The 23,058-nt window shown below is 37.8% G+C and overlaps 2 protein-coding genes across 2 annotated transcripts in view; one reads left to right on the top strand and one right to left on the bottom strand.

Moving 5' to 3' along the window:
• Window positions 1-3,727, bottom strand: part of LOC146560889 (uncharacterized) — a 20,111-nt gene extending 16,384 nt beyond the window's left edge. Inside the window, exon 1 of the mRNA XM_085296459.1 lies at window positions 3,616-3,727. Coding sequence (XP_085152585.1) covers window positions 3,616-3,626 — 11 coding nt within the window. The 5' untranslated portion in view covers window positions 3,627-3,727. The remainder of the gene's footprint in view (window positions 1-3,615) is intronic.
• Window positions 3,062-22,953, top strand: ifngr1l (interferon gamma receptor 1-like). The gene is made up of 7 exons (XM_085296458.1): window positions 3,062-3,366; window positions 15,326-15,443; window positions 16,728-16,912; window positions 17,317-17,489; window positions 18,322-18,487; window positions 20,603-20,733; window positions 20,873-22,953. The coding sequence occupies exons 1-7, from the start codon at window positions 3,306-3,308 to the stop codon at window positions 21,248-21,250; spliced, it is 1,212 nt and encodes a 403-aa protein (XP_085152584.1). The 5' UTR covers window positions 3,062-3,305; the 3' UTR covers window positions 21,251-22,953.
• The last annotated feature ends 105 nt before the right edge of the window (window positions 22,954-23,058 follow it).

The raw sequence follows: 23,058 nt of genomic DNA on the forward strand, positions 1-23,058 counted from the left end.
TTGGTCTGCAGTGAACATGCTTCCTCTGCCCCCAGCATCTGGTCATCTAGCAATTCTGTAAAGTAGCAATTTCAGTATTTTTACATCAATGGTATTGGTGTGTTTCTCATTGGCATATGGCAGTGCTACAAATCTTTGTGCGAAGTGACTGTACTAACCGATTCTCATTTCAAGATGTCCTTATGGTACTTGCTACAGTGTAGCGGCTCGAGTTAGGCTGGACCCGTTGGCCAGCTACCCTCAGGGTCATTCCACGGTTGATTACATGGCCCACTATTGTAGCTCTGATGTCATCAGCAATTCTATTTCTTACTCTTCCTACCCTTCCTCTCCCCCCTCCTCATCTTCCTCTCCCCCCTCCTCGTCTTCCTCTTGCTCCTCCTTGTCCTTGTCGTCCTCTTCATCCTACTTCTTCACCTCCACGTCCTCTTCCTCGGCCTCCTCTACTTCTCACTCTTTCTGCTCCCTCCATTGTACTCCGCACACACAGCTTACCTGTATTATAGTGCTTAGGCTGATTGCAAAGTGAACTAATTATCTAAAAAAGTTTTCACATGTGAAAGTGTGCCAGACAGTTGGCAAATTAGTGTTAATGATAGCCATACATGTGTATACTTTTGCTAGGAGTGTGTTGGAAATTTGGTAATTGAGTGTTGTGCAGTGAATTGTGCCTACAGTTTTGCAAAGTGTGTGTTACAAAATTGCAAACTGAGTGCAAAGCAGTTTTTGTGCTTTTAGTTTTGCAAACTCAGTGAGTGGTTTTGCTATAAGTCTGAATAGTTTTAGAGATTGTGCTACAGGGATCACAGTTTAGCATTCAGAAAAAAACTGTAATATAGGGCTGTTTTAATTTTTATGTATTATGTGTTTTATTTATTTATTTTGCTGTTTTCTGTTATTCTATTGTTTTTACAGTTTTTTCTGAATGCTTAAACCCTAACTGTAACCCATGTTCACTGCAGACCAAGTAACCCATATAGTCATTATGGCGATTGCAAATAATCCTATACTTGGAAATAAACACTTGTGTTTGTTTTGATGTACTTGAAGTTTGGATCCCTCTATGCTTATGGATCTATGACAGAAGTATGAGCTCAAACTGACATAGCCTACCTTGTGCACAGAGAAAGCAAAAGCCAGATGTGTTTTGTACTCATACCATCAGTGTGCAGTTGGCGCATTGTGTGCTTAGTAGATGATGGCTTGTGTGTACTGTTTGATACGGAAACACCATTTTTACGAAGGTGTGAAGAGTTAATCTAGCTGTGTTTGCTTTTGCAAGAGAACTACAATGTTTTGATGATTGGGTGACAGGTTTTCTTATTTGTGTGAAGAGTTTTGCAAAATTAGCCAATAGTTACAAAAAATGTGCTTAAGCAATCAGAAAAAACTGTAACGTATTTTCTGTACAGCACTTTGGTCCTGTGCTGGGTATTTTAAAGTACTTTATAAATAACATTGGATTGGATATATATATATATATATATACATACATACACTCGACAAATGTACTACATAATCATATATACTCGTATACACTGTATACCAACAATGTGTTTATATAATGGAATCACCATGTTAAGCATTTAACCTACATATTCAAACTATAAGAGCCATATATTTGAGTCAAGTATTATCCACATTTAAATGATAAGTCTGCACCACTAGTTGTATGAGTACCTGTTGATCCACACCGCTTGTTTTGAGATTTAATAATTAGGATTAATATGTAACTTTTGATCATGTTATGGGCTACTGTGACAAGTCAAGACATAGGGTTAGTCGAAATTGGCCCATCTAAAGATGCACCTTTCTGCATATGTGTGTACCCACAAGAAGCAGTAGTGTTATTAAAAACAATCATATCTGTAAGGTCAGGTCCAAACAATATCCAGAGGACAAGTGATGGTGGGAGAGGAAAAGACTATACACCGCACTGACAAGAAAGCAGACAATAATAGAGAGTGGTGGACAGAAGAAGAAGAAGGAGACTGATTGATTTCAAACATGTAAATAAAATGAAAGTACACTGTAAACAAGAAAAACGTTGCTTTTGACCTGTACCATTTTGGGCTTTAATGCAAAGCTTAGTTTATTCTACAATTTTACTCCAAATATGAATAACTTTAAAACTTTCCCTAGTTTTTAAACACTGTGTATCTTCAAAGAAAGATACACAGAAGATGCAGGGGTTTTGATTAACTGTCATATGTATTTTCTCCAGACCTCCAGTTTAAATATAGTAACACCTCAGAAAAGTAAAGAATGAGAAGTGATTTCTGATTTATCACATGCTTTGCTTTAGACAAGACTGAGATGTATTTAGGCAGTTTGTTAGGAGTATATTTAACATGGGATTTCCTGCAAATGTTGTCAACTGTTATCACAATATTAGCTGAAGGTGTGAATTGGTGGTTTAGAAATCCCCTCACTCGCCAAGAAGACTGCATGCCACACATATACCAATTTTTTCACTAAGAGCTATTTGTGAGTTGCCTTGTTAGTGCAAAAATGACTATTTTATGTTTTTCAAATTATATTCAACAAATTGTATCTTTTTGTGGAAGGCTGCTAGTAACAAAGTCCCAAAAGATATGATTTTAAATGGCTTTTTGCTAAATCGTTTGCTATGCATAGTCACACTCAAGTTCATCCCTTGTCTTTTTTATGCTCGAGGGATTTATATACCGGTGTTTAGTGGCTTAACACAAAAACAAAATTCCTGTAAAATTGGCCATGTAAAAGGACTAGACTGAAAATGCACGAAAAAGCAGTCCAAAACATCAGCTTTTACTGCATGCAATATTACTTAATAATTACATTCAATATATTTACGTTTACTTGTTTTCAGTGAAAAAGTGTGGCCTAGACGTCATCACAACCACTGTAATTTCCACCCACTGCTGGACTGAAAGAAAAACACAATTTGGGAGTTTAAAAAAAATCCTGAAAAAAAAACCCTTCTCGAGATGAAAATACATTTAAATAAGTTCCTTAAAACAACACATAAAAAAACAAAGCAACGTGAAATGAAAGTGGAAACAGATGAGCTACTTAGCCAGTCTTAGTCACGCGTTTTTGTGGGTTTCTCGCTACGCTAAGTTGCTTCCTCTCTCACAAGAAACGACAGTCCGTGAAGGGACCATGACACCGGAGCCGCAGACAAGCGCAGTAGTCCTGGTTTTCCTCCCACTTATTCCGCAGTGAAGCTGTTGTTGGTTAAAGCGTTAGACGAGCTATATGTATGACTGTAGGCTGAACTGTGGGTGCTAAGTTGGAACACTGAAGAAGTTTTAATCGGGCTAATGGAGTCATTCCACGCCGTTTTTCTGTATTTTTCCTGGATGACGGTGGTAGCTTCCAGCGGTGAGTAGCTATGATAGTTGCTAACTACAGTATGTACTAAAATGGTTCGTGTGAGACTGTAAACACGTCGATATCGGAGCGTGTGAATCAAAATGATTTGTCAGGAGATATTTTCGCCGTTTGTTTTTTTCTCTCTCTGTCTGTCTGTGTTATCAGGGAAAACACGGTACATGGCTAACGGCTAACACTGTCAGGGAAAGATTACAGGAAAAAGGAGGTTCGTTCTTGTGGCTACAGAGTTTACCTTACACGTCTAACATTCAAGTGTCCAACAAGGTCCAACGTTGCCTCCACACCAGAGGGCCAGGAAAAGACCTGAGCTGGTTAAAAATATTTGGATTTTACATTTTACAAGTTATTTAATGTAGTCGTGTATTGACGGTGTTGTGAAGCTGTTGCTGGAAACAAAAAAGTGCATTTAAAGCACGATGAGCTGTTTATTTTTGCCTATATATCTTTGAATATCTCTCTTGCTTTTCCATATGTGGCCACCAGTCTTATTAGGTATACTTAAAACTAGCTGTTAGGCCTCATTGTGGGTATTAATGAGTCTGGGTATAAACTGCACAAACTAAAACAGACACTGACATTGAATGGATTCCCTTCAGCTTTCTGGGGTTTTTCTTTATTTCCTCTTTGTAGTTTTAGGTGTTGCCCAGTCCTTTCATTGTGCAGTGTGTTTCACCACAGTTGTCCAAAATTCTTGGCAGGAAGCGATAATGAAGCCCATTATGTATTCTGCAGTGTTTGTGACCTTTCAGCTGTGTTGGAGTAGATGTGCATCTAAAAGCTGCAGGACAGTGGATCTCGAGGACTGGAGTTGGAGACTCTGGTTTTAAACGATCTCACCACATTAAATTTTAGGTTACGTCAAGATCTAACTTTGTTTGCTTCAAATCATAGAGGTGAGGTAATGGCAGATTGCAAAGGCACCAACCAAATGAGTATTGATCCTGTGCAGTCTGCAAAGACGATAAAACGCGCACAGACACAGACATTAATTGTAGACATCTACACCTCATTTATATGAGTGCGTGATGTTTGTTGTATGTGTGCTGCTATAAATACTCAAGGATTTAATCTTTTGTCAAAGAGTCAGCATGACCATGTCATGGTCTTTTGTTAAATGCCTTCCTGCCTGCTTTGGGTTAGGAATAAAACCCAGCTATGTTGCTGCTGAAAGAAAATAAGACCCATTAAACAATTAATTTAATTACATTTTACTTTAAAGGGCCTCGTATAAATTTGTCCCGCTCTTATCATTCATTAAAAATAATGTATTGTTGCAGCCCTGTTATCACTGAAATTGAGGACAGAATATAAACTGTTATTTTTGTGAGTATGGATCTGTTTTGTATAAATCAAGCTCAGATCTTTTGCTACCTGTGTGACAGTTCTAACAAAGGAAGCTAATTTCCCAGAAGTAGACACATCACAGAGAAATGTGACAGATGTAACCGCATTACCCTAATTGAGCATTGTGTCTTCCTTGGTTATACACTGTTTTTTTTACACATGAAGTGAAAATCGTGACAGGAATTGAAATCTTTTCAGCCTTGGCTGCAGAGGAAGAAAAATCCTAACTTAACATCCATCTTTTGACTTCTGTGAAGTTAATGAAAGTAGAAATTATGTTTGCATAGACAATGCAGGGAAGGAAGCACCAATGATAATGAAGTAAGCTTCAATAGATGGCTCATCTATAATTTAAGGTTCAGTCATTATAAATAATTAATGTTGTTTTGGGCATCAAGTGGTCTCCAGCTAAATTTATTCAGAGGTCAGAGTCAAGGGTATAAAAATGTTTGCAAAACTTTAAGTGTCCCAAATGTCCAAAAATGTATTTAAATAGGACAAGTTTGGATACACCCAGACTCTTCAGCTGGGCAACAAAATGGGGACTTGGTGATGGCAAGCTACATTGTAACCACAGCCACCCTGGGTGCACTGACAGAGGCGAGGCTGCCGGACACTGGCGCCACCAGGCCCTCTAAAACCAGAAATATTTTTTTAATGCACAGAAAATGTATTTTTTTTCTCATCCAATACACCATTGATTAAAAAAAAAAAGTTCCTCTTCAGTGTAAAAAGTAACTTTTCTGGTTGTGTAGCGGCAGGAAGTCATGAATGCCTTTGACGGCAATTCAGAAACATGGTTCTGATGAAAACAACTCATGACCTGAATCATATTTTAAGACTTGCAACACAATGCTTCCTGTTGCAAAAGGCAGCAATATGTATGCCCTTTTCTTCTTTTTCTTTTTCTTTTTTTTGGACATTTCTTAAAAAAGGGGCCTGACAACAACCTCTGGCATACTTCTTCAGTCCTCTGTGACATCATCTGTGTAGACTGATGGATTATATCAAATGGCAGTCTTTGGCATTTAAAATAAATAGTGGAAGCTGTGAAGAGTGCTGAATTAGGGGTTGGTGATATATCAAATATACTCAGTGTATCGCGAGTTTTTCCACGTATCAAACGGCTTTATCGTAACCATCGAGTAGGGCTGGACGAAATGGCCTAAAATCCATATCATGGTATAATTTGAAGCATATGCGGTAACGATATATATCGTGATATATTCTTCTGTATAATGTATTTTACACACTATAAGGCACACTTAAAATCCTTACATTTTCTCAAAAATCAACAGTGTACCTTATGTATGAATTCTGGTTGTGCTTACTGACCTTGAACCGATTTTACACAGCACGCAGAAATCTGTCAAAAATGTTTTAGTGCGACTTTGGTAAGCTATGAAGCCGTACTGCTTGATGGATTGCCGGAGCATTACAGCTGCCGTAGTCAGGAGCCATGCAGAGTAATCTGGGTCCAAAACTCCGTCTGCTTCAGGTCCCAAAGTCAAATGAACACAGCAGCATCACTGAGAGTTAAAAACTGTCAAAATTCTTTCATCTTTAATAAAATGATCAGCGTTGCTGCTTTACCAGGTATAACAATTAAGTTTTAACATCCAGGCATCCATGAAAACAATTTATTAAATTCAATGGAGTTAGAAGTTAGCAGGAAGTTAGCTCGCTGGTTTCCAACTAAACATGATATAACATGTTCTGACTGAGAGATTTCTGAAAAAAGTAAAACATACAGCTCTGCTATCACTTCCAACATAAATGAAGACAGAAAACTAAACAGCAGAGATTTTTGTAGGGTTACTAAAGTTGGACGCAATTGCATGGCAGGATGCTATCGCGGTAGAGCGGTATAGTCAAAATCTCTACTGTTGGCCAAATTTCTATCTTTTCTACCATATACCATTTATACTGCCCAACCCTGCCATCGAGCATAAATTGCCATGGCAATATTAAGCTGTGTGCATGTAATGCACTGAGTTTTTTTTTCTCCCACATGCTGTGAATGCATAATTCATGCCTCCCTCCCGACCAGACAATTTTCTACCTGGTACACTGTGGTGAGCCCTACCAGATAGGGAAAAAGACTCGCTGTCGTTTGGATTTCACAAGGAAGATGTTGAAAAAGATGTGGTAATTTACAAAACATGCCATAAAACTATTGCTGCAGGGTAGCAGTACCACATATTTTTTCCATCAGCTGAGAAGTCATCCACTGCAACATTAAGACGCTTTAAACTTCACAAGTCAACGTCTCCAACACACCAAAGAAAATGTTAAATAAATCAGCTGCGATACCTGTGACTGTCCGTGGTCAGTCGTTTTCATACTCACTATCTAGACTTTTGTTTCTGTAATTTGAGGTCATCACATTTTTTATTTTACAATTTGTATATGTAGGGCTGCTCAATTAATCGAATTTTAATCACGATTACGATCTGGGCTTTCAACGATCATTAAAAATGACTGAGCCGATTATTAGCCCCTCCCTCGTTTATCCGCGACACCTTAAAGGCCAGTCCGTGAAAATATTGTCCGTGGCGCAAAAACAGGTTGAGACCGCTGATTAAGAGGACCCGAGGGAAGCTCGGAAAGCTAAGCAGAAGCTAAGCAGAAGTTATTTAGAGAGGAGAGTGACTGCCGTTGGTTGAAAAGAGAGGTTTAAAAAAAAAAAAAAAAAACTTCAGTGGTGTTGCACACTATTTTATATTATTTTTTAAAGTCATTATTCAATACATTGTTATCCCTTTAAAGCCGGTCAGAGCAGCACACTGTTTTGTGTAACTATTTTTAAATCCCTGTAGAACCTGAACCGCAATAATTTGTTTTGCATATGAAACTTACATCTTATGCCATCAGCTTGTCCTCGGTCACGGTTTCCTTCCACATAAATTGCATAAAAAGCCTTGCAGGAACAAAAACATAATATTCCAGAAACACGCTTTGCCGATCCGATCAGCTGTTCGTAACACTTCGCACATTGAAACAGACTCACCGCTAACTATCACATGTCCGCCATTTCCTGCCCGAAACCGGAAGTGATGTCATTTTCGCGGAAAATGTAGTTTTTTTTTTACTTGTAGGCCTTAAAAGCCTATACTGGTCATGTTTGACTTTTCTGAATAGTTTCTGGGATGCTTAGAACTCGAATTGCACTGCTGAAATAGTTTATTTTGATGCACATGCTGTTTTCTTTGCAAATTTGCATCATAGGATTGTTTTTGTTTTTCCTGCAGTATATAAAAATTGGTGTATCTCCAAAATAAAACTATGAAGACACTCAAAATACATTTCCTGTTGTTGTAAACAATTTTTTGCAACTTTTTTGTATTTAAAGTTTTGAGGGATAAACCTCTTAAATTTCTCCAAGTAGAAAATATGTAAAAAAAACAAAAACAATTTTCAATTTTTTTGTAGTTTATTGCACTTTTTTGCAATTAATGTAGTTACTATGGACTTAATGCATACATATTATTAAAATATGGGCTATAACAGTTGTATAGCAACTTGAAATGCTCCCACAAATGGCACTACAACATGTAAAAAAATAATATAAGCTCTGGCGGACTTGGTTCTATGGTAGGTCTTAAAAGGTTAAATAAATGTCGTCAAATAATCGAGATCTCAATTTCAGTGAAAATAATCGTGATTATCATTTTTGCCATAATCGAGCAGCCCTATGTATATGTCATAAGCACAAAAACGGACCTTTTTATTTTCAGTTGTTTGATTTTGTCTCGTGAATTCTAGCTCAATGTACTTTTTTATTGTTATGATCTTTTATTTGTTAAAGGTCGAGTGTTAACCACAGAAAGAGACACTGTGTGACAGTATTGTCATTTGGGGAAAACCTGTGAAGGCAAATATGATAAAAAAAAATTGTAAAATAAAACATTTTAATTAATTCAAAAAAAATTTGTATTCAAAGTAGAAAAAACTAAACAAGGAATGGTTGATTTGATTGAGTATACCAGTGAAATGTTAAGCATTATAAGGAAGAAAATAACATTTGTTTTTGGAGGTTATTTAAAAATAGTGTGATCGTGTGTCGTGATATAACCCCCAAAAAATCACAATATTAGATTTTCCTCATAACGCCCAGCCTTATGCTGAATTATTTGTGAACCCACCGTGGATGCTAAAACACCAAAAGATACTGTGTGCAGCGTCGCTATCCTGTCGTTTACTAATGGTTCTGTATTTTGCGGTTCACCCTTTGTACACCCTGAATGTTGTCAATTTCAGAAGGGTCTTGTGGGCGAGTGTGTGAACCTCAGGTATATATTGACATGCTGTTGGGGGTTTGATTTGGCACTGTGGCTTTCACACAGTGCAGATTTCTTTAGGGAGTAAAGACTGTTATTGGCAGTTTTCTGTGAAGGACAGCCTGCTTTTGACCTCTGGAGCCACATGGTCTGCCAACCACGGAGTTATTTGAAATGCTTGGTATTGTCCTGAAACTTGGTTTAAAGTGATAAGTCACTGTGACTGTGCCTGGGACTTTCCTAAAACAAACAAAGCAGACGCACACACAAACCACACCTTTACTTTAAGCTTCTATCATTTATTTTTCTTTTCTAACAGATCTAACAGGCTCTGGGCATAATAAGCAGTGAAAGAAAAACTCACTGTAGTCTGGTGACCGCTTACAGGAATTAGACTCAATGCTGGGAATTAAACTGCAGAACTTTTGTGTGAAATGCTAAAATTTGTAGAAAACAGGAAATGAATACAAAACTATTGAGCTGAGATCAAACATTTGGTGACTGTCAGGTTAGTTTCTGTTAACTTTTGATTTTATTTCCTGCAATTTTTAAAATATACTGCTTTTCTCTTTATCTTTTTTGTTAGAAAATTATTGACTGTTTTGATACAACAAGAAGAAACTTTTGTGCTCATGGATCTTTACTCAGGTGATCTAGCTTTGTTTGATCAAGACCCAACTTGTTTCAATAGCTTTAAGCTGCAGCTGCACAACCACCTGGAAGCTCTTCCTGCTGCCTCTATTGTAGTCCTGATGGCTGATCTTAGACCAGGCCAACTCATGCTCTGAATTATACAGGCTCTGTAGAGAGCCTCTGCAGCCTACTTCCTGTGGAGGACCCTGGTATTTGGAGCTTTGCCGAGTTAGACAAGATAAAGTCATATGTAGCTTGGATTAGGAATTTTAATGCTCTCTTCACCTGATCTATCAAAGTGAGGCTTCATTCAACTGTATTCTCCCATCTCATTCAAGCTTCCTGCTGCCTGCCATCCTACTGGTTCTTTCCTTAGCCATTACTGCTCTCTCCTCTTCTCAGACAAGTAGCCACCTTTCCTGCCCTGGAACTTGTTGTATTGGGGGATTGGAAAGCTCTTTGAACAGCCTTTGCCTCAGCCTTTTTTCTGGCATCTCCAGCTCCCTAAAGGGTCCTTCGAGTGCTTCTCCAATAAGGGGGACTTAAATGGAAGTTGCATAATGATGTACTGCTCAGGCTGCATGGCAACCCAAGCCATCTGCTGAGATATTCACTGATTTTCTTCTCCGTTACCTCCGCCAATATTATGGGCGCATCATAAACTCGCAGATGATCTGAGGCAGGCTCACCCAGTCTTTATTGAGGGTTCCTGTTTTAAATTGAAATAGAAATTTGCTTTCTAGTTTTTTTGAAGGTTGCATGTTTAAACTGAACATTTGTTTAATTGAAAGATTGTGTTTGGGGGGGGAATCTGAAACTGGGATGTTAAAATGTTTCAAATGTGAATCTTGGATGTCGTGTCACATGTTAGTGTTACTGTACTGTTAGTGAGACACCCCCTCTGTGACTGCAGATGATGAGTCACAGAGGTCGCAAGGTTTTATGTGTACGCATTAGGAAAGTACTTTCCTCTCTTCTTATGCACAATATGGGCCCCAAACAGAGAAAAAGCACATTAGTGCGAAGACAATAAACACTCAAAGGGAGTTGATTCTCATTTCCAGCATGAGGTTTACAAGCTAGCAGGAAACTTTAAATTTGCAGTAAGTGGGTAACAAAATTGGACGGATCTCAGCAAAACACCTAAAGGCATAATAATTATTAATTAGCTTGACTCTTAACTTTTTGATCTGTCTCAGTTGTCTCCCCTCCACTCTTCACCATGCTTTCTCACACACACAACTGAAGAGGAGGTTAAGGGCATTGGTGTCTCAAATGCAATGTCATCATCCATCAGCACAACCGTAATAACTGTCTCCTGTATTAATCATGAACTTTCAATCTGTTTGTCGGCCCACACTTAATCAGTCAAACGCAGAGTAGTCATTAGCCCATTCTTCTGTTTCTGTGTTTAATGACGGTCGGCAAACAACGTGCATGCGCAATCTTGTGCATGCATGTTGGCGGGAAGGTGTGCATTGCCCTGTGCCAGTTAAAGCAAGGAAAACTATTTACTGTAAGACACAAAGTAGTCAGAGAAATTTTTTTTCATAGCTTAATGAGTATTTGCAGCAATACAACCTTGTGAAGTCCCAGCTTAGTGCTAGTAAAACAGTTTTATTTGGATTACTTGACTGAATATATTTGTGTTAGAAACCCACAAAGAGAAGTCACAACCCTTATGCCGAGTCTATACTGACCATCTGTTGTTATTTACTGATTAAAAAAAAAACAATAAAGTAAATAACCAAAGTGTTGATATGCAAAAAGTAAACATGTCATGCTGGCGGAGTGATGCAGGCATGTATGTTTGCGGTGGACCAGTTGACGTGATTTTTATTTAGCGTTAAACCTGAGCAGCAGTATAGAAGTTATTTGGTAGGTTTTGTGGTTCTGTTGCATATTTCATGATTACTCACAGTGGTATCATAATTAGTCAGATCCGATTACAGATCCTTTGTCTCTGACATTTAGCAATGGTTAAGTCATGAATTTCTTCTTCATACACCAAAAACTGATTCTCCGGGAAAGTTATTCAAGCTTGACCAACATATAGATCGGATATCAGATTTAGGTAACCATACATTTATCATTCACAGAGTATATTTTGTCCAAAAGCGTGCCAGTAGGAAAACTTTGTATTAGGAGAATGTCAAATGTTGTGAAATACTGTCATAGCAGTAATTTGCTAACAGACAGTAACTATATTGAATACCTAAATAACATTACTCTGATGCAACACTGTTCCTGAAAAAAGTCATTACTGCTTCCCACATCTGTGAGGTACGCAGCCAGCTGGATTTCATCATGACAAACTGAGTTGATTTTCACTAGAATCTGATCTATTCTTCTGAAATGGCATCCCACCCAAAACCAGGGAGTTTAGACTAGACCTCATTTACTTGTATTACCGACTTCCACGCAAGACTCCTAGTGGCTGTACGTAGTTATTTTCGGCTTGGCTTGTTTCTCCTGCTTGTTGACCTACACTTAACCAGTCTAACACAGAATAGTTAGTAAGTTCTTCTATTTCTCTTGTTTAATAATGGTCACCAAACATATTGTAGTTGTATTTTTGCTGTCTTCTGGAGATGATAATGTACTTGTATCTGATGGTGATTAAAACAAGGAAAGTACATTTTAAGACAAAAGTACTTGCATAAACTGTATTTGTTCTTGACTTCACCTTGGTGTAATGAAGCCTTACAGCAGTGCTGGCAGTGTTTGTTTGGGTTTTTTTTGTTGACAAAATGAACATGGCTGATACTCTGCAGACAGGAAAGCCATGTGGGCTGTGTAATTTAGATAAATGGTTTAAAATGTGTTTTATATATGTGTATGTGTTGGGGGGGGACTTTTAAAGAAAAAAAAAAAAGCAGTTTCAGAGTATGTCTATCACCCTGTCGATCTCTTTATCTGTTTTCGTTCTTTCCTCCTGTAAAATATTTTGATGTTGTTCAGTGCCTCTGGCTGAAAAAAAATCTGCGTTTGGATGTTATGCAAGGTGCTAAGTGAGCTTTGCTTTCATTGGAATGAACGTGCATTTGCAAAGTCAGAATGCTGTTGGGTACTAAAATTAAGATGAAGAAGTCTCTGTATCTGTAAACCTGCGTGATTTGAATGACTGTTCTCTGAATAAATTTGAAAGCACACTTCAGGTTTTCAGTCACTTTGTACTTTCCATACCACAAGTAACTTCATTTTCAGTTCAAATGCCATCTGCTTTCTCTTCCTGCCTCTGCTACATTTTTTGCTTTGTAAGCACAAGTGTGTGAGCGCTGCTGGCTACTGTTTGTTCTATGTGTTATCTTCACTAACTCAATCTTGTAATTTCCCCCAGTATGGTTTGAAGTCATCCGGAAAGCCGCTGTAGGGTTTTGTTTTGTTTTTTTGTCTTTTGTCTTACAGTTTTTAAATCCAAATTTTAAATGAACAAATGGAAGGTGGGGACTACAGCAGGGCTTGCAAAGCAGTTTGCATAATCAGTGTTTTTATTCTACTTTAATTTGTCTTTGGTTTGGGTTTTTTGTTTTGTTTTGGTTGGTTGCAGTGGGATGTGGCCTTGTTGGTGAAAACTGTTAAGTTGCTGGTGTCTTATGGTATTTATCTATAGTCCTCAATACTAAAAGCCTTCTGCATTTTCAGTGTCAGATCTGTAAACGGTGTTGAAACTGTTAGAAACACTTTCATTTCATTTTCTTAGTATGTGCATGTGTCAGATTGTGGTGACAACCCTCAGCCGCCAATTTTACTGTTGCGGTTGTCACTTCTTTACAGTGTGTATGCTCCCACCAGTGATTTTTCTTTCACTCTCAACATCACAGCTAAACGTTTAAATTTGCCTTCGTGGGCGGGTATTACTTTGTGAATGTGATTGAATGTCTGTTCACAGAGGAAGGGAAACTGATATGTACGTGTTATATAATTTTTTTTGGGGGGGGGGGGGGGGGGTTCTCCTCCTCCTCCTCCTCTTAAATGTACAGTGTGACTCATAACTCTCGTGGCATGTTCAGTAACTCCCATGAGATTTAAAATCCAATTTCAGCTTCTGAATCTGAGTCACAAACACTGACCTTTTTTTTTTTTTTAAACTCTTGTTTGAATGAACACATCTAGCTTTATTTGTATTGTCAGGGAAATTAACAGACTTCAAAGCATCGTCATGCCATGTGCGTCTAATTGACAACATTTATGCCTCCAACCAGAAAATGCTTCATAATTTATAAATAAATCTAACTTAATTTATTAGTAGCTGGCATGGACGTTTGGAGGGAGGTGTGGTTAACCGTGCAGTGTGATGAAGCATGTCTGTTGTAGGTGTGGTAAAGTGTCAGGCCTGTATAAGCATGCTCTGGGTAAAGAATTTCTATTGAGATTTAATTAGTCATGCTTTTAAACGAGTTTTGTGCAATGCTGCAAATTTATGCTTTTTTTGTTGTTTTTGTTTTCTTTTTTTGGTGCTGCAGATTATATCAGTGAAGTGTTTGTTCTGTTTTTTTGATGGTCTTGTTTATAAACATTGGTACGGTCCTGCACTTTGCTCGCAATCTTTTGAGCTTCTGACAGTCTTCACAGTTATGTGGGGTACTGTGCCAGAGTGACTCATCCTTTCTCATTTCCTAGTTTATATCTTCACATCCTCTTGTTCCATCTTAGTCCCTCCCTCTCACCCGAGAAGCAGATGGAGGCACAAGGCAGCAGGAACATAAGACGTCCTTACTTTGATTTGTCACTCTGACATAAATATTTTTTTATACACTTTTGTTTTGGCAGTTTTCTTAGCTAATTATTGATTTTATAGCTGTCTGGAGGCTCCTGGTGTGTGTGTGTGTGTGTGTGTGTGTGTGTGTGTGTGTGTCTTCTCACATCTTAGCACATGACTAGCAGAAGGCACTGAAGATCTGACCATTGTTTTCTCACGGCCTTGTCTGTCTGTATGCTTCTGACAGTCTTTACAGTTAAGGGGGGTACTGTGTCAGAGTGACCTTCAGCTCTTTCTCATATCCCAGTTTACATCTTGGCATTCTCTTGTTATTTCTTAGCACTCCCCACACAAAATATAAACAGATTTCCTTAACATTTGTTATGTGTAGTTATTCAACACCTCTAACTAAGCTAATCTTAAAATGCGGTTTAAAAATAATCTTGTTTTACAGTCATGGCAAGTGTTGGATTGGTCATTTATGCTGTGCCCTACTCTCCGCTCCTCCTCCACATTGAAAGGTTCGAGTTGAGGGGGTTTGAGTATCTGACTAGGATGCCCCCTGGCAGCCTACTGAGTGAGATGTTCTGGGCACATCGGGAGGAGGCTCTGGGGCCTCCACTCTCCTTCGTCCTCCTGATTTATTTTAAGAATTGAATCATCTCTCAGGAAGGCAGATATAGGACAAGTGGAGCTAAACAGGCACAAATTAGAACAAAGGAAACCACACAGAAATTGTTCCATCAGCAGTATCAGGTGCACTAGTTTTCACACTATGCCCTCTAGTGGTTTGTGAGTGTAAGTGAATGGCAGTGTGACGGCTGAGAGAGAAACTGTTTAGTAACTAAATGTTCATGAAGTCTTTAATGTATAGGGAAACTAAAATCATCAATTGGGGTGTAAATGTTGAATCAATAGGCTAATGCTTCCCAAAACAACACATTTCTAACAGTGATTTGCTGATTTTGCCTTTTTTTTCTCTCCACAGTGCTGCCACCAGTGAATGTAACCCTTCAGTGTCGGAATTTCCATAACGTGCTGAAGTGGAGCTACCCTGAAGACACAACTGGGCTCCAATTCAGATTGGACATTGGCGCATTTCTATAGTATGAATTTGTCTTTTGCTTACCAGCCAGTCTGTCTTGAGATGCTTTAATACAAACTAAAATAACAACTCTGAAAATTAAGTTTAATTACACATACTATGAAAATTATTGAAGTCGGATGGAGACAAATCATCAAAGTGCTTTTGCTGGTTTTGCTGGTTATTGGATACAGAGGGAGAAAAACATGTTTTGAGGATCTTAATTGTTCAAATATAAATAATTAATATTTCAAAGATTGGTGCGGTTGTGGTGCACTATTATGTCACAACAAGAATGTTAGGTTAGAAACCTTAAGTTGTGTGTATGCTCATTACAGCTGATAAGCACTCCTGATACCTTGCGTTGTGCTATGGCCTTTCTCTGTTGAAGAGTATATTAATTATGAGCCCTGGCAACATTTTACCTTCATACTATAAAAAATGTAAATTATAGGCCCTGAAAGTACATAGGAATCGTACAGCATTTTGAACGTCTTAATTTGAAATATATGTTTGAACCTAGATGAACACTCAAAGTACAGGAGTGATCTACATGAAATTTAATGTTAAAACAATCAAATCAGTTTTAAATCCACTTGAGTTGTCTTAATCTAAAACCTTTGTGTTTTTCCTATAGCAGATTTTCAGTTTCTGTGTTATGGGATACAGTGGCCCCTCATTTACTCCACAGGAGTTACGTTCTAAAAATAACCCACGATAGGTGAAATCCGCGAAGTAGCCAACTTTATTTTTTGAAATTATTATAGATGTTGTAAGACTTAAAGCCCCTCACTACACACTTTATACGCTTTTTTTTTTTCTTTCTTTTTTTCCCACAGTGTATTGTATTCTGTGTCCTGATTGGCTGTAGACCAGGTTTGAACTTTGAGAGTGTTTTTTTGAGCCTCTAAAAAAGGTAGACTACAGTTGTCCTCATAGGATTACATACTCTGGTTCTACTTCAGAGACTATCAGTGATAATACAAAAACTTTGTATAAGAAAAAAAATGGATAAAAATGTATTTAAAACAGTTACGGTTTTTGTGAAAGCCCATAATATAAAACTAAAATTGTGCACTTCAGTCTACTGAGGAGGTGTACAGAGGCAAATATCTGTCATTATTCACTTATCAACCTAAGCGTATATATACACTGTCAATCAGAAGTGTGTTTCAAGCTGCAATAAAGATAAATTCTTTTTATCTTTTAATTGCAGTCTACTGCATTTTTAATGTCACTCAAGAGTTATTTTCTTGTTAAGGTCTCTTCAAAGTTTTTAACTACATTTTCTCATTTGTTTCTTCAGTCCCCCTGACAGTCACACGTGGATGACTCCAGCTCTTCAAGCCAATCTGTCGTCCCTCTCACACCCAAAAGACAGCTATTATGTCGCCGTAACTGCTGTGGTTAACGGTAGTGAGTCTGAACCTGCCCCGTCAGACGATGGAATCACTTTCAGCTATTTCCACGAAAATCTAGTTGGAACAAAGTGTGAGTGTGTGTGTGTGTCTGTCTGTCTGTCTGTATGTGTCTGTCTGTGTGTGTATAAGGATAATATATATTTATGTATTTATTTTTATTTGTCTTTATCTGTCACATATATATGTGTGTTTACATAAAGAATCTCTAAATAGAGAGAAATATAGATTTATATAAAAATAAATAAACAACTATGCATTGTTTTTGGCCATAGCTTAAAGAGTTCACACACTATCACAGAATTTCACACAGACATAATATCTCAAATTCAAAAGGTCATGTTAATTGTGATATAGTAAGGTTCATTTTTAAACACCATAGCTCAAGAAGGGATGGGTAACATTTGATCAAATGCTGAACTTCTGACCGTACTTGTAATCAAAAGTGACTTCTGATTAAAACTTGTTGGTTTCCAGGTTATTTGGATCTTCCACATGTTAACGTCACGGCCCAGCGAGATAACAAGGTCCATATCAGCTTTGAGAATCCCATTTTCTTTCATTGCCAAAAGATGAAAAAAAATAGAAAGAAATGTTTTAAAGACAATGACAGCCTGGATTCTTTCTTTAAAGTCAAGATCCTCAATCAGGTCAGTTCTGTCTTCCTTTTTTCTTTTTCTTTTCTCCTTTAAAGCAAACATATTAAGGAATTGTTACAAAGTTGAACAAACAGTAAAAAAAATGTCATATGTGGTCATCAGAAACAGGACATACTGATGCTGCATCACTAGTTAATGCCAAGAAAATGTTGCTAGCTATCCAGAAACTTTGGATTTCACCAATGTCAGAAGATCGTTTCGTCTTGTTAGCTGCTAGAAATATGTTAGCAACAGTTTTGAAATGCGCCTTTGGGGAGGTAGCATGAGCATAATTCATAGTGTGTATTTTAAACTAGAGTCAATTAAATCTCACTTATAACGAATGCGTTAAAAAGCAAAGTGCTTTTTGTTGCACACCAAATTTTTTTGCAGGAAGAACACTAAGCAAGCTCCTGCATTTTGGTTTGTTTTTTTGTTAAGGCCCTTTGAAAACATAATACTGGTCATGTCTTTACTATAACACAGCTAAACTCAGAAATATAGTGGCATAAAATAGACATTTTTATGTTTGATTTATTTCTTCTTCTTCCTGCTTGTAACAAAAATATTTTTCTGCTGAAAAGCTCAATTTTGGATCTCAAATTCATAAATACGTCTTTGTTTCTTAGCCTGTTGGTATGACATCCCATTAGACATCCCATTGTTTTGTTTTTTTGTTTCTTTTAGTTTTTTTGGGTGGATTTGAAAAGGAGAGTAAATACATATTATACGATACTTTGCTATCCCATGCTCTCATAGTCAGCCATACACATAACATTTCCTGGCCTCGTGTAAAAATGTTTGTGTCGGTGTTATATTTTATTCAAAATTCTTGTGTGTGCAGACCTACTCATTTAACTGTGAAGAAAGAGTGTGTGAGAAGACACTGCCAGTGGATGCAGCACAAGAGGAACACTGTGTGAACATCACCGGACTAACATCACAAGGAATATTGGTTAAATCTACACAACTGCACTGTGATGAGCCATTCCACAAACCATTACAAAGCAGTTGAGTAAAATCTTTTCTTTCTTTCTTATTTCTTAAGGTTTTCTCGTCGCTTTTCTTAAGAGCAGTAAACAATTTATGATTTACTCAAACTGCCATTGTGGGGAGCACAGTTGACATTTCTTACGCCTACCTTTTCTTTTGTGTAAAATAAGAGATGGTAAGAAGAACTGAACACAGCCTCTAACAACATGGCTTCAATTCCAATCACGCTGTTTTTCATCTGACTGCACGTTGTTTGTAGTGTGAGTGCAACAACTATGGGCTCAAAATGTGGTCATAAATATTTTGTACTTGTAAAAAAGATTTGTGTGTGGACTTAGAAAAAAAACCCCTGCAAGTTACAAGTACGGATTTTTGACCCTATTTTTCTTCCCTTCATCTGATTGGTCAATGTCATGTCAATCACAAATGTAACAATCCAATCAGAGAACAGATGGGTTTGGCTGTCGAGGGGCGCTGTTTTTGAACTGCAGGTCTTTGAAGGGAATAAATGCCCTTTTACATGCCAACCCAGCGTTTTCCTTCATCACCACGAAGGAAAACAGTCTGTGGTCGTCCGAGTTTGGTGATTTTTATGTCACAGGTCTACGTGTTTAATACAGGGACTTCCACAGCCTTTTCAACAGCGCTGCGGACCGCGGGGTGGGGGCGGGCAGTGTTTTGGAAATGACAGTCTTCATTACAAAGCTTTCTTCGTTATGAATTAGCATACATGTTTTTATTGAACATTTGAAGAACCAGCAAAAAAAACAAACTCTTGTAGAGGACATAAAGATAAAAAAGACAAGGAGCAGGTGCATCTAGTACAGGTAGAGCTGCTGCAAAAACCCACAGAGCCCAGCAGCCAGCGTAACAAATTCTGGATCCTTTGCTTTTAGTTAGCATTAGCAGCGTATCCTGCATCCGATGTGAAAGGACTTTTATGCTGCGCACTGTGACTCACAGCAATGGTCCTGGGTCAGCCCTGACTTTGTGTTAAACTAATCCTAAAGTAATAATGTTATTTCTAACCACTGATATACCACAACTTTATCCTTTCAACAGCTACTGAAAGTTAGGGGACCTAGCTGCTATCGGATATTTATATAGCGATCCTCCAGCTTCAAACGGTATCACCCTTCAAGGACCTGCAGTTCAAAACAGCGCCCCTCCGACAGCCAAACCCATCTGTTCTCTGATTGGATTGTTACATTTGTGATTGACATGACATTGACCAATCAGATGAAGGGAAGAAAAATAGGGTCAAAAATCCGTACTTGTAACTTGCAGGGGGTTTTTTTCTAAGTCCACACACAAATCTTTTTTACGCACACACAAATCTTTTTTACGCACACACAAATCTTTTTTACGCACACACAAATCTTTTTTACGCACACACAAATCTTTTTTACACATACAAATCTTTTTTTACGCACACACAAATCTTTTTTACGCACACACAAATCTTTTTTACGCACACACAAATCTTTTTTACGCACACACAAATCTTTTTTACGCACACACAAATCTTTTTTACGCACACACAAATCTTTTTTACAAGTACAAAATATATCCCCCAGGCAGTGACTACCTTTGATTAATGACATTCTTTTCTGTTATTTAACTTAAAAAAAAGTTTCAGAGGAAGCGGGAGCTTGTTAGCATCATGGGCTCATCCTGTCAGAATGAGAATGAACAGTCATCAGTCACAAGTTTCTCGTTTTATTTGAATAATCAGATGTAATCAGCACCATGATGTCAGTTGAGCAATTCAGGCATTTGAGGCCTGAGTTGTCAGCCTGTTGGAATTCTGTGGATAAAGCTTGTTTCATAGTGCGACCAGGATTTATAAATTGGACTTTTATTCAGTATGTCAACAGGAAATAAGTGAAAAGTTGGTTTCCCATTGTCTTCTGTAGGACCAGAAGTCTTTTTACAACCACAGGTATCAACCACAGATTTAAGGCACTTTGGCGCTGGCTTTACTTTATAGATGCAAAAGCTACATCCATATTTTATACGTTTTATGGAGCTACCACAGGGGTGTGTGTGTGTGTGTGTGTGTGTGTATTTATGTACAGCTGTTTTACTGTTTAAAAATAAATAAATAAATAACAATTCTCTGTCTTGTCCAGATTTTACCGCCATCTACGTCGTGAGTTTTATACTGGCTGTGGCTACATTCGGGGTGATCCTGTTCATGGCATACCAAAAAATTACCAAGCCTGAACCTTCTTCTTTCGAACCTTCTTCTGTCAAACCTTGGGTAATCTCAATCTACCAGTTCTAATTACATTACACAGGAGTTATTTAAAGTTTGTAGTTGTTAAAATAATGTATCCCCACTGAAGGTGGAGGGGGATTTAAATTTCAGCACATACTGAGTAGTTGTTCTTTGTGTCTAGGTCCCTAAACCCTCTATCTGGCCCACGAGTACACCCGAATCGGTGACTGTTGACCCTGTGGAGTGTTTAGAGAGGTGTGATGAAGTGGAGCCTTCCTCGCCCACACCTTTACTCCCACAGACAGAAGAGGAGGACAGGACCGGAATTACCGATTATGACTTCCGCTTGCCCATCGGGGTGTCGGACAATGGAGATATGTCTAATGTCATAGAGGAGGGTCCTGGTTACATGGTAGGCAACACCGATTTAGGTGATGAGGATCCTGGTTCTGGTGATGAGGATCCTGGTTCTGGTTATGAGAGGCGTGATACAGTGGTGGTGGCGCTGGGTCCAGATGAATTGGCTAAGGGCTACCGAGGCCCAGTCACATCTGAGTAAATGTAAGGCTACATATAAGTTAGCACCAGATGTTGTTCACAGGATCTCACATTTTGAAAATGTGAAAAGACTTGGTGACACGTGTAAAAGCCTGATCAGTATGAGTGCCCATATCTGCGATTAGACTGAGGAGCTTCTTATGCTGGAAATCTACCTGTTTACCTGTAAGGGTTATTTGTCTTAGTCAGGGTTAATAGAAAAGCTGAATGCATTATGTTATGTTTCTGCACAGGCTAAATCCCATTTAAAAGAATTGTAAAGTAAAACTATTAATTTCATCTTTTTCCTCATGACGAGGCCTCAGTAGTGGAAGCACTTGAAATGTTACAGGGAACTTTGGGCTTAAAAGACGTAAAGAGGAAATTGAAATCCTGTTTACATTCCTGCCTTACATCATAGATCATCAGGGTGACAGAAACCATCCAATAATCAGACGCATCCAAAAATGAATGGTGGCTCCTATACAATAACACACACTGTAAATATTTCTGTAATACAGTCAATATATCTGTGGGCATCTCATATACAAGCATATTTGGCAGTTACTGAGCCAGGTAGTCAGAATACTGGATTTGCTCTGGAGACTCTTACTTGCACTTTCTTTTTCTATCTGATTCATTTCTTTCCCTTTTATGCTTGTGTTATATTAGTTAGAAATCAGTTTGTATATTATGACATTTATACATTAAATGAGGCGTGTGCTTTAGCTTTTCTTCATGGAAGATGTGGTTGAAGGGAATATATGGGAAATGTATGATTTGTTGTTTTTTTTTCTTTACAAACAACAAAAATTCAAATGTAAAATGCTTTTTGTTGCACAACAAAAAATGTAATGGTGCTTAACAAATTTCTTAGACCACCTGTCATTAAAAACTAGAAGTCACACATTTTTATAAATTTGTTACACTTATGTAAAACTAAAAATCATATTGTTATTTATTAGGCAAATAACAAACTGAACTCATGTTCTTATACCCAACTTTGGGCCAGCACACTGGGCATCTTTGAAAAGTTGGAACTTAATCAGGTATAACAATCAAATACTGAAACTAATTAATCTGTACAGTAATGCAAGTCAGTTACTGTAATTCGCCGTTTTACTCATCCACACACTGGTAGACTAACAGTTATAGAAAAAGTTTTTTAGTTACTACCAGAACAGCTGTGGAACCTTACATTAGGTGATCTAATAAACAAAAGCACTTACAACACTTTTCTGCTTTGGTTTTTCAATTTTCAGGAAGAATGTGCTTTTTCTTGTTTATTCTTTTTTTGCAACATTGTATTGTCCTTAAATTTCACATGACAAAGGTTGGGTCTAATTACCAGTTTAAAGGGACTGTATGATTGCAGTTTGTTTTTATGTGATGTTTTTGTTTATTGTTTGTTTATTTTAACTTGCCAAACAATTCAACCCTTGCACTAGATTATTTTTTTAATGTGCCTTTCTTAAACAGACAATGGAGAATAGTGAAAATGGCATGCTGTGAAGGTCCAGCTACAATCATACCTAGAACTCATTACAGTGACATGCTCTATACCCAATAATGCTGTGCTTTTTATCTGATTATCCCTTGTAATAACATACTTCATATATAAAAAGTAATACAATGTGGTTATGTCATTATGTCCAATTTTACTAATGCCGTTTAATGCACTTGTCTGGTCTCCGTTGTGCAATTTCAATAAATTGTGGAACTGTGTGAATTTGCATCTGTCCTGTTCTTATAAAGGCAGTTAATCTATGTGACAGATTAACTGACGTTAATGTCAAACATCATGCAACAATTTTATGCTGTTACTGTACG

Source organism: Mchenga conophoros, linkage group LG13 (genome assembly GCF_057382185.1).
Source record: "Mchenga conophoros isolate Kocher_MC1m ecotype Shallow Benthic linkage group LG13, M_conophoros_male_GT1.1, whole genome shotgun sequence".
Lineage (NCBI taxonomy): Eukaryota > Metazoa > Chordata > Actinopteri > Cichliformes > Cichlidae > Mchenga > Mchenga conophoros.